Source organism: Coenobita brevimanus, chromosome 25 (genome assembly GCF_032717465.1).
Source record: "Coenobita brevimanus isolate Jiangsu-jjx chromosome 25, ASM3271746v2, whole genome shotgun sequence".
NCBI lineage: Eukaryota > Metazoa > Arthropoda > Malacostraca > Decapoda > Coenobitidae > Coenobita > Coenobita brevimanus.
In genome coordinates, this window is record NC_136978.1 from 12,413,011 (window position 1) to 12,429,498 (window position 16,488).

Here is a 16,488-nt window from a genome sequence, read left to right on the forward strand (position 1 = left end):
AAACATGAACGAATAAATAAACAAAAACGCAAACGCCAGGCTTATTCTTTTCATTCAACAAGTTCCAATATTTACTAATTCTTTTCAATCAGTGAGTCTCATATTCAAGGAGGAAAAACAAACATTCACGCTCCTTCCCAATTTTTTTTCATTACTCGAGTTCCAATACTCTGCTATACGCACACACACACACACACACACACACACACACACACACACACACACACACACACACACACCATCCTAATTCTTTTAATTTTACGCGTCCAATTTTCTGCTACTTTTCTTTCTACATATATTCACACACACACACACACACACACACACACACACACAGAGGGAGAGAGACAAACACTACCTCACGTGCCATTCAACACGTTCCAATAATGTGCTACCATCCCTCTCCCTCCCACTCCTCTCCGCCCGGCCCGCAAGCAACCACTCCTTAAATAAACCAGCTGGAGAGGCCGCAACGTCGCACTCCAGACGATTTTAGCCTGGCAGGTGATTGATCTGAAGATAATTGGCTATTTTAAGCCCCTCCAAACACTGCCTTGTTCGGACATACCATTAGAGATTCCCTGGAGCTTATGTCAACGTTAAGGCTAAGTTAGGCTGAGGGGTAAAAAGTGCTTTGATCTATATCGGTGTGAATTTATCTATCCTGACACTACCAACTATTTATAAGTTCAGTTTCCCTTACATAATTTTGTCTGAATTTACCACTACTCTGACTATCACTTATTTCTAAGTCACCATTTCCTTGGATATTTAAGCAAGGTAATATATATATATATATATATATATATATATATATATATATATATATATATATATATATATATATACACACACACACACACGAATCTATCTTTTCTCTCTCTTTATTTACCAGCTTGCATTTCCTCTACCTGTATATGACCGAAATTTACCTCTCCTCTAACTACTGTGTGTGTGTATATATATATATATATATATATATATATATATATATATATATATATTATACACGTGTGTGTGCGTGTGTCTTTCCGACTGAGTTGGGCTACAAAGGAAAAATGCTTTGCTCTATTATATACTAGTCTGAATGTACCCCTCCTCTCTCTATGAACCATTTTTTTTTTTTTTTACTTAGGAGCTGGCTGCCATGACAAGGATATATTTATGCCAGCGTGAAAAAAAAAAAAAAAAAAAAAAAAACGATTAGTTTCCTAAGGCCAAACCCCCACAGCTCATAACTCGTTTATAAATTTACACTGGTTGTCAGGGAAACATTTGTAGGGTACGGCAAAAAGCAAGTTTATATAAACAAATCTATATTCGTTAATGTGTCTGTTACGTGCCGCATCCGTTGATTTGTAGGACTAATCGAATCCCGTGGTCAAGACAAAACTATGATTATGATAAAGAAATAGTAGTAGTAGTAGTAGTAATAGTAGTAGTAGTACTAGAAGTAGCAGTAGTAGTACTAGTTGTAATAATACTACTACTACTAACACTACTACTACTATTACTACTACTACTACTACTACTACTAATACTAATAATAATAAATAATAATAAAATCTTCCTATGTATTTGCAAATGTACACTCGTAGTCTGTAGCAATGGGAAAAATACACTCATGTTACTCCAGAAACAACCTTTATTTTGGCTGTGTCTATCTTCTTATCCACTTCAAATTTTAACTGTCAATAAATCTGAAGCCGTACGCACCTCATATGCATAGTATTTATAAACAGTGTCATCTTAACCTTTTCAACCCAAGACGTCTATTTTATTTTATTCTATTTCTAGATTTGATTCTGCTTACAACTGGCTTTGACTGGAGGGGTTAGATACAGCCTTCACTGACCATTTTACTTCTATCTTCTCCCCTACGGTGAATAAAATCGTACTGATATAGGAAAAAAATAAAGTAATAACACCGTCATAGCTACCGAGTCGTGAATACTGAACAAGGGCTTAATTCTGCGCGGCACAGGAGGCTTCGCAGGTCCTCTTACTTAGCGATTTATTATGCCTATTAAACCTTTACATTCACTGGTGTTACTACCTTCATCTTATCGACACAGCTGGCATCAGTAGCATACAAGAAGATACTTCGGTGTAACACGCAGAAAAAATTGTTTAGGAAGAGATGCTACGAAGTATCCTACGCCACTCAAAATTCGAGGTTGAGATACATTTTTCCAGGAAAGACAACATGGCCGGATCTAGCACTTTGAAAACGAGGGTTGGTTGGTGGGTGGGGGAGGGCAGGGGGCCTGATTCCTAGTGGGACCGCGTCTAAATTTGTTAACTCTTTACCAAATATCTTTTTCACTGAAATTACAGTATGGTAGTCTTTATGTATGGGACTTATTACTCTTGGTAAATAAAACTATTCTTTCAATACGAGTAATCACTGGTCTGGTGAACATGGCCACAATCAGTATCTGGACAAGGAAAGGAGAGAGAGCAGAATTTTTTTTATTAATATTTCCTGTTGTCTGCCCAAATACATAAACAAAAAAACATAACGACAGGAAAAATATCTTAGATTATAGAGTAATAACTGGAAGAACAAAGAAAGGAAAGTACAGAATTTTCCGAATTCTCTAGAGTCTAGTTCCTCCCGCAAAAGCAGCGTACGTTAAGAGAGGGAATCCATTATTACTATGGCCCAGTATCACATCCCATATCCACTCTTGGTATATGTCTTGATACTCGTAGCTTACATTTGGGGGTAGTAATTCGAATGTCATGTGGAAATTTCGTAACGCCTCTTCTTTTAGTGACTTATTAAACATGCTACACCTCAGTATTCTCCTGTCTGCTACTGATAGGAACCACGTCGATATTAAGATGATACACAGAGCATCAAGGTGTAATATTGTAGTTTAAATAAATCGGTAAGGAGGAGGTGTTACGGGTCTCCTATGCCACTTAATAATCCCTGGTATTCCCTTGTATGCCATCTATATCTTCGAATCAGTAGCAGAGAAGATATCAAAATGCAAGCGGCAAAATAAATCGCTTAGTAAAAAGTGTTATGGGATCTAAGCCTGCGAGAATACATGCTACAGTGGATATCTATGTGACAGCTGGCCATGTGGAGAGAGTGGACAATGAGAGGCTGACTAGGAGAGTGTACGTGAATGGGGTGGAAGGGGAGGGGGTGAGGGAGACCGAGGATGAGATGGAGGGATGGAGTGGAGAGTTGTATCAGTGAGGGTTGTGTGATGTGGAAGGAGTGCACCCTGATGGTGGGCACGGTGACATGGAGGTGATTTGTTTCTGGCCACACCTTCCTGGATTAAAGCGTCTCACTATAGACAGATACATATAATACATACACAAGCATGTTTATAGTGACTGATAGACATACATAGGTGGATGGACGAATAGATAGATAGATAGATGAAAAAAACGTCTGCAACCAATCGTAACCCTTAACACTGCACTCACTCCTCTTACAGCATTCATTGCTATAACCGGAAACACGGCCTAAGCCGCCATAAACACAACATTCATATTAGTAATCAAAACACTAATCATGACCTCCATAAAAACTCATGTGGAAGGTTTCAGTGCTCCTAGCACGCCGTCGGAATTTAGAGTGGAAAAATTTAATATGCGAGGAAAAATATTTTAACCTTTACACTCCAAATAATCATACAACATCTACAACAGTAATCGGAAACATTATATAAACTTCCTAAGTATTTAAATGCAAGGTTCTAGCTGCCTAGCACCAGCAGTAAACATTGGCAACAGCCTAAGTTGGTCGTCAACGAAAGTAGAAATATGCGAGGACAACAGTTTTATATACACACACACACACACACACACACACACACACACACACACACACACAATATATATATATATGTATATATATATATATAAATATATATATCTATATATATATATATATATATATATGTGTGTGTGTGTGTGTGTGTGTGTATAACATCTATCTATCTATATCTATCTATATCTATCTATCTATCTATCTATCTATCTATATATATATATATATATATATATATATACACCTCTGAAATTAATATCACAGGCCTGACAGTGTAGTTCCTTAGATCTAGGTTAACTGGATCCACAGTGATACTTGGCAAACTTGCTACGGAGCATAAAAGCAAATACTTGTTGCTGAGTCTGCCACAATAAAAGCACGTGAATTTTCCTTTTGTTGGTGAAAGCTCTGGCAAAAGTGAGTGTGTCTCTGCGAAGCATTCTATTTGCTCAAAATTTTGTGAGGAAACCAACTACTCCTACACTACAAACTTATATCTCGTATATTGGAAACCTATTCACTGCAGTCTGTATATATACATCACTGTAAAATACAATTTTATCTGCAGTGTGCAATATGTACAGTACAACATCAATAACCAAGTTAGCCTCGGTAGGTATCGCCACTTCAAATCCTCCTTGAAACTGGTCGTCTACATATTTCACATTTGTTACCTCCGCCAGCGAAGCTGGACGAAGGTAATGTATTCACTCTTGTCTGTTTGTATAAACGATACCTAAAAAAGTTGTTATCGGACTTTTATTAACTCTGGTGGATATACAGGCAGTGGGTGAAGGACGATTTTATTAGATTTTGAGGCGGATCCAGATCTGGATGCAGGTATAAATAAATTTTACTGGCGTTTACGGAGGTATGCGCTCTCTGTGTAACAGAGAACACTAAGACTGTAAAGTTAACTAACTATGTGAGACCGTACAAGTATTCGTCGGTAGGAAAGACAAATTACAGATTTAAATCATTAATCCACCTGGCGTTGGCGGAGCTATGCGCTCTTTGAGTATCTTTTAGTTTGATGTGTAGCACAGGTAGTAACTGCTACCCCAGGTTCATCTGACCGAGATCCCAGTGGACTGCAGGCCGAAGCTGCTCTTCTGCAATCCACCGTCCTCCGTTCGAGGGATAGGGAGGGCCACCACCCGGCCACATCGATGCCACCACGTGAAGGCGTCCCTTTCCAGCACCCACCTCATATGAATGGATGTAAACATAATTATGCACTTTGGTGTTTCTCACGCTTCACTACCTTCCTTTTTCCTGACCCCTCTACTGAACTTCATGTATTAGTGAGAGTGATGATGATGATGATGATGATGATGATGATGATGATGATGATGATGATGATGATGATGCACGCTGTTTCAAATGTTCCTTTAACTTGATCTAGAACTACATAAATTGCCTAGGGTCGTAGTCTGAGTGGCTCTGGGGATTTCGTACCACCTCTTCCTTAACTATTTATTCTGCACATCAAAGTTCAATATTATCTTGTACCGTACCTTGCCGATGAAATGTATGTCAATGTTACAACGACATAAATAAGGGAAGATGCTAAGGTATAATAACTAAAATAAATCGCTTTGGAAAATGTGCTAAGAAGCCTCCTACGCCACCCTGAATACGCGTTCTTGTCTACCCTACTGAGCCAATAACTGGGGTGCCTTACGTGCCTCAAACAGCCTTTGTTCTTGTCTTACGTGCCTCAAACAGCCTTTGTTCTTGTCTTACGTGCCTCAAACGGCCCTTCTTCTTGCCTTACGTGCCCCAAACAGCCTTTCTTCTTGCTTTACGTGCCTCAAACAGCCTTTCTTCTTGCCTAACGTGCCACAAACAGCCTCTTTTCATGACTTACGTGCCTCTAACAGCCTCTCTCTGTCCCTTACGTGCCTCTCAAAGCCTCCCTCCGTGCCTCTAACAACCTCTCTCTGTGCCTCACGTGCGTCTAACAGCCCCTTTCCTTGCCGGCAGCATGTCGTTCCGTGACAAGGGCGTGCGTAAGGCGTGCTGGGAGTCGCGGGACCGGTACTGGGCCTGCCTGGATCTGCCCGACATACACCGTGACCACTGCCTGGAGCTTCGACGCCTCTACGAGATGGCATGCCCCGTACACTGGGTAAATACTAAGACATCACTATACTCCTTCCATTCTATCTTGGCCTCAAATTGCCATCTGTCCATCTTGATACTCCTCTTACTTCACCCTGGCCTGATACTGACATCTCTTTATCGTGAATACTAATACGAGATTAACATGATAATACGATGCTAGTCACGAAGGAGTGCTATGGAAATGATGAAGGGCCGAAGTGTTGTCTTTCTTTACCAATAAGGTACGTGAAAGAGGAATTATAGTGTCAGTAATCTAGGTCAAGCTAAGGTGGACGAACTAAGAGTAGGTACACTGTAGAATAATTTGTACAACTTCCAGTAACGGATTATAAACAAACGTTGAAAATACTGTAGGCTATACTGTTTAACAAAACGTACTCTAATATCACACACACACACACACACACACACACACACACACACACACACACACACACACACACCAGGTTAACCACTTCAGGCTGAGGACGTTATTCGCACATTAATCTTGCTGGTACCACACTCATGAACTCAACTTAGGAAGAGTGCCGCAGCAGCGACGGAGGTTACGAAGGATATTCACTCCTTCTCCGTCACCTCCCACATTCCCCCCTTCCTCACATCCTCCATGTCGCCTCTCTTCATTTTCACTTCCCCTCTCCCCCCCCCTCTCCCTTCTTCCTTCCCTCGACCGCTCCCTTACACCCCTTCCTCACCCCTCTATTTCACACTCCTTGGAATATCCCTCTCCACCCTCTCTTTTCCTCATCTCTCCCTTCCCTTCCCCTGTCTCATGTAACTCATCCAGTCTGAAAAGTCTTAATCTCTTGGATACATAAATGAGGGGAAAAAGACGTCAGCAGTGTGAATGGGTCAAAAATCTGTTATATGGATGCACTATATCCTTGTAATTAGCTTGTGTTATATCCTGTGGGTGTAGTGTTTTCATTTCAAATATTTTCCTCCATATCTCTTGCCACATGTTATTAGTTCTACACCAACACGAGACGACAGGAATATAGGAGGTTAACATCCAGAGTCGTCCATATCATACGCATCTCAATTCTCTTATGTTGAGGGGACAATGGCTTCCTAACACCTTTTCCTATGCGATTTATCTTGTTTATTACACCTTACTGTCCTATCCTGTTACATCAATCCTTTCAATAACGCCATACTTTGCATAAAGAGCGAACAAAAGGATATTAACTAGTCATATCCAAAAATAAATCGCTAAACAAGAGGTGTTAGGTGTTAGGGAGCTTCTTTAACCCACGAGAATATCAGCCATTGTCTACCACGCATCACTTTCTATATCCAGTGACATTTTTTTCATCTTTACAAAGTCTGCTTCTTTATCTCACCTGATTTCATAGTTTACTAATAATTTCACGAAGCAGCTAAAGCCCGTATTCTCGTTGGTTAAGAAAGTCCGATAACGCCTCCTCCTTAGCTATTTATTTTTTTATATGAGTGGTTAATACCGTTTTGTACCTTATTTATGCAGAATCTGACGATATTAGGATTTATGTAACAAAGAACAGGGCTGTAAGGTGTAATAAGCAAAATAAATGACTTAGGAAAAGGTGCTAGGGAGTTAATACAGGTCCAAATATTTACGCTCCTCATACCAGCAGCCGTCCCCGCAATACACAATACAAGAGAGCGCAATATACAGATCACCTTATATAAACAGGGATAAAGTTATGATTAATTGCTGTGTTTTATTTTTCTCCCCAGGTGAAACACTTTGACCGCAAGCGTCAGTATATGGAGTTCAAGGAGCGAATACACTCGGTAGGGTAAGTGTGTGTGGCTGGGGAGTGCCCTTATTACTGGCGTTGTTGGTGTCTTGTAGCCTTTGTAGATCTCTCTCTCTCTCTCTCTGTTGGTGATTTATTGTTGCCATTGTAGCCTACTCTCTCTCTCTGTTGGTGATTTATTGTAGCCATTGTAGCCTACTCTCTCTCTCTCTCTCTCTCTCTTTGTTGGTGATTTATTGTATCCTACTCTCTCTCTCTCTCTCTTTGTTGGTGATTTATTGTATCCTACTCTCTCTCTCTCTCTCTCTCTCTCTCTCTCTCTCCCAGGGTTACTGGGTGGGACTAGTACACTGTTTTACTTACACCTAGGTTTACATTTTGCACTAGGGCAGACAGACAAACTGATTACCAGATGGAACATAACATATATAAAAGAGGCCAGGGTACATAAAGGGATAAAGACTTCATAAACCCCCTCAGTATGACATCTAACATCTTTTTATCCAACTACATGGTTTTATTCAGATTTATGTGTCTGACTCTGGGCATATACTCGATTGTCCTTTCCCTAATCCCCACCAATCTTCCTACATGTCACACGCCATTACACATCAACCTATGGCATTTCTGGTAGTAAAGGAGTTAATATACTGTTTGCGTTTTAGCGATGACTGGTACTAGCTTTTCATTTATTTACTATTATTATTTTTTTGAAGGTTGTCGTGAACTGTAGCGATCCTACTATTAAAAGTGAGTACGCGAAGGTTTAAGACGGCCCATAAATTTTGATAGTCACATATAAACACCAATAATTGTTTGACGGTCACATGTAAACACCCGTAAATGTTTTATGGTCACATGTAAACACCTGTAATGGTTTAATGGCCATATATAAACAACTGTAACTGTTTGATGGCCATATATAAACATCTTTAATTGTTTGATGGCCGTATGTAAACACCTGTAATTGTTTGATGGTCATATGTAAACACCTGTAATTGTTTGGTCACATGTAAACACCTGTAATTGTTTGATGGTCACATGTAAACACCTGTAATGGTTTGATGGTCACATGTAAACACCTGTAATGGTTTGATGGTCACATGTAAACACCTGTAATGGTTTGATGGTCACATGTAAACACCTGTAATGGTTTGATGGTCACATGTAAACACCTGTAATTTTTTTTTAAATGTGTCCGACCCTGGGTATAGGCTTCACAGCCTGCTTTCAGGGCCCAGTAGTCCTCCTACATTCCATACACTTCTACATGTCACCACTTCGGCGCTAACACCCACCGTCCATACTGAATACATGCTAGGGTTGTCTCATACAGGACTGGTGTATTGGTATTAGCGGGGGTATTTTTACAAGTCGCCGGGTCTTCTGGTAGATCAGTAAAACCTGTTATTATGAAATTCAAATCCTTAAACTGTTCCCTGCCTCAGCGGGGATTTGAACCTGGGTCCGGTAGGACCGGAGGCCACCTCTCTACCGACTGAGCCATGTTTGATGGCCATATGTAAACACCTGTAATTGTTAGACCTCAGCCTGCATCCCACATTACAAAATCACCATCGATACACAAAGAGTAGACAGGTGCCATCATCATCATCATCATTCCAGGTTTTAGAAATCTGCGTAAAAAACTGGGACATTGTCTACACCTTCACACTCTCAATTTTTTATAAAGCGACTCAAGCGCAACACTGTGAGGGACATTGGTAGGTAGAGTGATGATGGTTCGGTGCTAGATTAGATTAACCCTCCTCAGGTAATGTGGGGTCTGTGGGACCCCACGCTATTTTTCTTAGTGTTTTTCATATATTACTATAAGGTCTTGGGATCTGGTTTTCCCTCTACCTTCCTGACTAGTAGACTAGTTTAGGGAGGTGATGGGGTCAGTTCGGGATCTGGCTCTGTTTTCGCGATAAAGGGCCTTTGGGGTCCAGTGGACCCCACTTTACCTAACCTGTGATTATTTTCCCATACATATATCTTCCATACAATTTTTTTTTTTTTATAATGTGCTTCTCTTACTGCTCACAGAAATATTGGCCATTACTGTACAGCATGCAATGACAGAACACTGGTGGAACATATCAATGTTGGTATGGCAGCCACTATATTTCAGATGGTATAAAATTTGTCAATGTTTTTTCATTTAATTTTCCATAAACTAATTCGTCACTTATATTTCCATACATTTTGCGCTAAATTGAAGGAAAAGGCCTACAGAAGCTGTGTAAAAGCGATTGTTTCAATAAAGTTGTAAGTATTTTTGACGATTTCTTAAAGATTGGGGTCTGACAGACCCCACATTTCGTAAGTAAGGATAAAATCATAGGTTTACCTGAGAAGGGTTAAGTGGGTGGTAAGAAGGTGCGGGTAGGTTACGTTAGGTTAGATGGGTGATGAGGCTGGGTTATGGATTATGTTAAGCGGGGGAACTGGTAGGGTTACGTTAGGTCAGGTGGGTGATATAACGTAGGTTGTAAAGTTTAGAAGATTAAGAGGGTGGTGAGGTTAGGTGAGATTAACTAACTGTTTAGGTTAGGTTCTAGATTAGGTCTACTGGGTAGTTAGGGTTGCCTAGGTTGGCTGGGCGGTGAGGTTAAGTTCTAAATTAGATTAAGTGAGTGATAAGGTGGTAAGATTACGTTGCGTGGGTGCCTAAGGAACTGCGCCGGACGGGGTGCGATTCTGCAAAGCTGTTATTCCCCTGTCAAAACTGTTATTGTTTTCCCAGAAGGGACAAGAAAACGAGAGTCCAGAGTGATCGAAAAAATAATCTTGGTTATGTGGAATAATAGCGTGAGTTGTTTAGCAGGACGGACAAAGGGAGACAGTACACAACCTCTACATTACATTTCTTATTGTAGTTCTTCCTGCATTAAAATACTGTAGAGATATGGCGGGGAAAGGATCGTAAAAGTCTTGGAGAATCCAATCGTTCCCGCAGGTGCCAAAAAGATGTCTGTACTACTTTACTTTTTCCTTTAATGGACTGTGGGAGGGGTCGGTACTGGGTCCTGTAGAGTTAGTCCTTACCACCGCATTCCAAGTGGCATGGGAGGCTTAGCTGCACCTCTTTTTGAACGATTAATTTGCCTATTACACCCAAACATTCTCTTGTCAGCTATTTATACCGCTTTAATACCGACCCAGTTTGTATTACTAACATATAAGAAAATACTGGTGTGCAATGTGCAGAATAAAATCGCTAAGGATCAAGAGGTGTTACCAAATCTCCAAAGCCACTTTCAAATGCGGCCGTAAGATCGCTACAATACAAGAGTCTGGTGTTACAATGAATAAACTACCCACAGTAAAGTGTCTCTAATGCAATGAAGGTGTTAAGATAGAAAATATAACGCAGTTCATATAATTCTCTAAGTTCACCGATTGCTTTAATGAGCCTAGGAACGTTTTACTATTATTATTATTATTATTATTATTATTATTATTATCATTATTATTATTACTATTATTATTACTACCACTACTATATTATTATTATTATTATTATTGTCATCTCAAGCCGATTTTATTCACCAAAGGATAGACTCTTTGAACTAGGGAAGTTAGATATAGCCTTAATAAACCTCCTTAATACAAAAGACCTTCACTGTGCTACACCATATAAAATAATCTCACAGCACCAAGAATAAAGTTAATAGGGCGCCACGCAGGTAGTTAATATTTGTTATGGCTCACAATACAGACTCCAAACACATTCCTCACCATAAATCCGTGTTATAAAATCCAGCTATAAAAAATGACGAATGTGAGATACAGGTGTGGGTAAGGGACTATACGAGCCAGCAGTAAAGTGTGTAACGAGATGATGTATACGAGTTGGCAATGAAGTGTATAATAAGGTGGTGTATACAAGCTGGCAATGAAGTGTACAATAAGAAGGTATACAGCGTGTATGCCTATCTGCCAGTGCATTAAAGCTACTGAGGGTTTGTCTAAGAAGTGTAGTCTCGTCGGCTTAAGAGTCACTCTTAGCACCTCTTCCTTAGCGATCAGCCTGCATACTACTGCTTATTATGTTACTTATCTCTTTGTGACGTACCCACAGCAGCAACCAAATCCACTGTGTCCATAACTGTGTCGCTCTCTGACTGAATCACTATACCTTTTTGAAGGAAGAAATTTGGGAAGCTGCAACTGTAATATCAGAAGCGTCAGTTTCACTGCCATCAATTTTTTCTCATCTATAACGGCGTGTCTGGAGTGTGTCTGAGGTGTGTGTGTGTGGTGCATATCTGTGCTGCATCTGGCGTGTGTCCAGAAACAAAGGAAACCTTTTGCGATGTGCTGGAGGTGTGGATACTACTGGGATGGGTGCAGCTATGAAAGGTGTCCTTTGTCTTGTTTATACTGACAAGATTTCGTAAACAACATATGAACATGAATCCATTGGACCGCAGGCTGAATTTGCTCTTTTCCTGCAACCCATCATCTTCCTTTTGGCGGACAGGAATACTTGCATAACCTGGTATTCGAGCGACGCGGTTATATCGGTGCCATCACGGGAGGGCGTCCCTCTCTAGCACTGTATGAACAGGATAGACGAATACATTGACCCACAGGCTACAGAAATAAACTGGTATGGTAGAGGTGCTAAACAGTCTCCTTAGCAGAAGCGAATTCATGCCTGAGACTCTACCACCCTGTCTACAGTGGCCAATGGTTCGTATCGTCGTAATCTAAGCGTCTCAGGAGATTTCGTAGCACCTTTATTTTGGCGATTTCCTCTGCTGATTCCACATCAGCACCCTTTCCTGTGTTACTGATGAAAACTATGTCAGTCTTAAAACGAAACAGACAGCATACTAAATAAAATTAAGATGTAATGTAGAATATAAGTCGCTATGGAGAGGTGCTACGTAGCCTCCTGTGCCACTTATAACACGTCTCAAGGGAAAAATTAAGACAGTGTTAAATTATCTACTAATATTTAATTCTTTCAGTACCATGACGTATTTTTTTACTCTTTTTGGTACTTTCACATGATTTTTTTTCACATCGAGGAAATTTTTCGTACTGGAGAGTTTAGATAAAGCCTTAATTACCTCCTTTATTACTACAGCGGAATGAAATCGTCTGGTGGAATAAAATGAAAAAGAAAAGTCAAGGGACTGAAGGGGTTAAGCGGGATGGGAAGGCTATAATATCGGATTCATTACGGCGGAAACCCAGAAAGGGAAAATAAATACCTGAGTGCGCCTATACAGGCCACTACAGGAATTTGCTCCTCTCTCTCTCTCTCATCCTTGCATTTACAGATACTTACCCGAGACGTAGTGGTTAAGGTTCATAATTATTACCACCCAGGGATGGATGATGATAAGCATTTTATATAGCTATGTCAAATTCAAGCATTTATGAATTCAGTGATGAAAGATATGCAGACGAGTCGAACGGACTTCAGTAACTGACTGTATCTTGTCTTCCCGCTGCCCTGCCTCGCATCTAATATACTATAGCACTCGCCGTGTGTGTGTGTGTGTGTGTGTGTGTGTGTGTGTGTGTGTGTGTGTGTGTGTGTGTGTGTGTGTGTGTGTGTGTGTGTGTGTGTGTGTGTGTGTGTGTGTGTGTGTGTGTGTATTTGGGGCACCGAAACTACACATTCAAATCGCAAAAAATTGGCTTATGTGAAAAAACTTTGTCCCATCACGATTGAAAAACTTTTACTACTGTATATTTAATGTGTGATCACATTTTGATAAAAAAAATCGACGCTCCTGGTGCCCGGCATAGGATCTTCGTAGAATTTTTTGTCCACAGGTAGAACTACAGTAAAGTATTTCGGATTTGCGTTCGGACAACTTGGGTTCCATTCCCGAAGCTGCAAATAACAGGATCAATTGGTTAGCTGCAAAAAATCCAAGTGACAACGTTACACTAGAACAGCACATAAACGCGAGAGCCCTCCGCAGGAGCAAGTGCGAGGGGCCCGAAGGGCCCACGAGCACTTGTTTACATATGTTTGCATTGGAGGTGTCATACGAGCTAACGCCCCCTTATCCCCACCCCCAATTGTTTCTCCTCCGGCGAAAACAGGACCCAGAAAGTGCGGGATGCCTGTTGTTGTCACTGCCACATCATCACTGTCTGCGTTGGGCAATATCTGTCTCCTCAAACACAAAACAGAGGCCCTGCTTGTACCAGGCACTTGGCTCTAGTTCTGGCTCTGTGTATTTCCCAACGTTCTAAAGCAAGAAAACACTCTACAACACAGACGTAAAGTTTCCATCTACAGATGCGTTCAAGTGTAATCAGTGGATATTCAGATCAACATTCCTATGGCAATTACTTTCTACCTCCACCAACAAAGTTGGAGGAGGTTATGAATTCACTTATGTTTCTTTGTCTGTTTGTTTGTTTGTTCGTCCACACATCTCCAAAAGTTCTCAATGAATTTCAATGAAATTTTGTGGATGGAAGGGCCATGGGCCAAGAAAGACTTGATTAAATTTTGGGGAGAATCCGGATCCGGCATTGGCGGAGGTATGAGCGCTCTGAGTGCTTTCTAGTTATTCATACAATGATATCGTTACGCTGTACACACACACACACACACACACACACACACACACACATATATATATATATATATATATATATATATATATATATATATATATATATATATATATATATATATATATATATATATATATATACCGTACATACATACACATACTTACATACATACATACATACAGAGAGAGAGAGAGAGAGAGAGAGAGAGAGAGAGCGACCACTGCTATTGTGCGTCATTTGATAAAATATTTGCTCATTACACTAATATTACATGACGCCATCAGGCTAGTCACGTAACTAGGGGTTGTGTGATTATTGTTCTGCAAGGTAATATCCACATAGAGGACGTTCGCAGGGAAATTTTGGGAAATCCCGAGAACGGCATCCAAAAATGACTGCAAGATCTGTTTATATATAAAACAAAACGCCTATCTGTCTGTCAGTCTGTATGTCCGTCCTCTATGGAAGTCGAGAGGGGATACATAGTGAACTCAAATTTAACAGGTGTAACTTTTTGTGACGAATTTAATATGTACATTACAGCTACTAAAGTGGCGCTCCTGGTGGGAAAGATTATAAATATTCGTCAAAATCGTGGAAATATGATAGCTAATTACAAGTTTTTTTTTTTTTCTACAACCCTATCATTATTAGCCACAGTGGGTCGGATAGGTGGACGGATTAGTGGAGTGGGAAGGTGGCGTGGATGGGTGGGTGTGGATGAGTAGGGCAGCGTGGATGGGCAGGGTAGCATGGATGGGTGGGTGTGGATGGGCAGGGTGGGTGGAGTGGATATAGGTGGGTGACTGGGTTGCTTTGGTGGGGTAGGGTTGGCAGGGTGGGTGGTCAGGGTTGGGTAGGTGTAGTGGGGCAGGGTGGGTGAGTGTATGGGCAATATTGATCAGGTGGGTGTAGTGGGGCAGGGTGGGTGAGTGTATGGGCAATATTGATCAGGTGGGTGAGTGTGGGTGAATGGGTATGCTGAGTGTGAGGGAAGGTGAGTGGGTAGGGTAGGTGGGTGGGTAGGTGAGCAGAGTGACTGGAAAGGGTTGGTGGGTGCTTGTGCAGTGGGAAAATAGTTCCACGGTAGGAACAGGTCCATGGGGAATATAACCCTATGGGAATGGGCCCAAGAGGAAAATAGCTTCAGTAGGTAAAATGGGACACTGGGGCTGAAAAATTAGGTAGTGTGATACCGCCTTAACCAATGTATGTGCTGACGTGCTTTCCTATTTATCTGTGTCTGAACTGTGTCTGTATGCCACCCTTTATATTTACTAGAGTACCTATATGCCAGCCTCTGTTACGTGCATTCTTGAATACCTATAGCTCCTTCCAATTTTTAATGGTCCTTCCAAATTAGAATTACAGTTGATGAAGTTTCAGTTAGAGAGTATGGGCAGGTAATGAAGGGTGAGTTGCGGTCGAGAGGAATTCTAATTTGGAATGGACCATAAATGTCTTATAAAACCAAATACGAGGTACTGGAGATGTGACGCCTTCATGTGGTGGCTCCGGTATAAATGTGCCCAGCTACACAAATGTCCCTCAGTTCCATCCCTATCCCCCAAAAGAAGGATGGCAAATTGCAAAATGAGAGGAACTTTCAGCCTGCAGTACAATGGGTTCACATTTCAGATGAACCTGGGGCTATAACTACTGCTACGACCCACGCATGTCCTTTCTTATAAAGTTGCTTCCTCTCTCTCCACCAGACTCCGGGAGGCGGCCCCGCAGCTGTCGCCCTGCCCCGCCCTTGATTCCTCACTGGCGAAGCGGCACAGAGTCTACAGCGAGGTGGTCTTCACGTAGCCACACCTCCACTCAGCTCCACTTCCCCTCCAATCAACGCTACAACTTTCCACTCTACGCCGATAATTTCTACTCCATGCCAGTAACTTCTACGCCACGCCAATAACTCATACTCTACGCCAATACCTTCTACTCCACGCCATTACCTTCTACTCCACGCCAATAACTTCTACTCCACGCAGATAACATCTACTCCACGCCGATACCTTCCACTCCACGCCAATAACTTCCACTCCACGCGCACCAGTCTTCTAAAAAATTTACGATTCCACACTGCTAGCCCCCACTCCGCACACACCATTTTCTAAAATTCCTTAAAAAAAAAATCTATAACCCATTACCAATACCTTCCACTAAACGCGCAAGTCTCTTGAAAATCACAGCTCCACACCATTAATTTCCACTCCAAGCGTATCAGTCTTCTAAAAAAAATAATCCACAACTCCAAACCGC

General features: G+C 41.2%; 1 protein-coding gene across 1 annotated transcript in view; it reads left to right on the top strand.

The window, feature by feature from the left end:
* Positions 1 to 16,035, top strand: part of LOC145393864 (cytochrome c oxidase assembly factor 6 homolog) — a 75,289-nt gene extending 59,254 nt beyond the window's left edge. The window contains exons 2-4 of the mRNA XM_080267919.1: positions 5,783 to 5,927; positions 7,643 to 7,704; positions 15,939 to 16,035. Of these exons, the coding sequence (XP_080124045.1) occupies positions 5,784 to 5,927; positions 7,643 to 7,704; positions 15,939 to 16,035 (303 nt within the window). The 5' untranslated portion in view covers position 5,783. The remainder of the gene's footprint in view (positions 1 to 5,782; positions 5,928 to 7,642; positions 7,705 to 15,938) is intronic.
* The last annotated feature ends 453 nt before the right edge of the window (positions 16,036 to 16,488 follow it).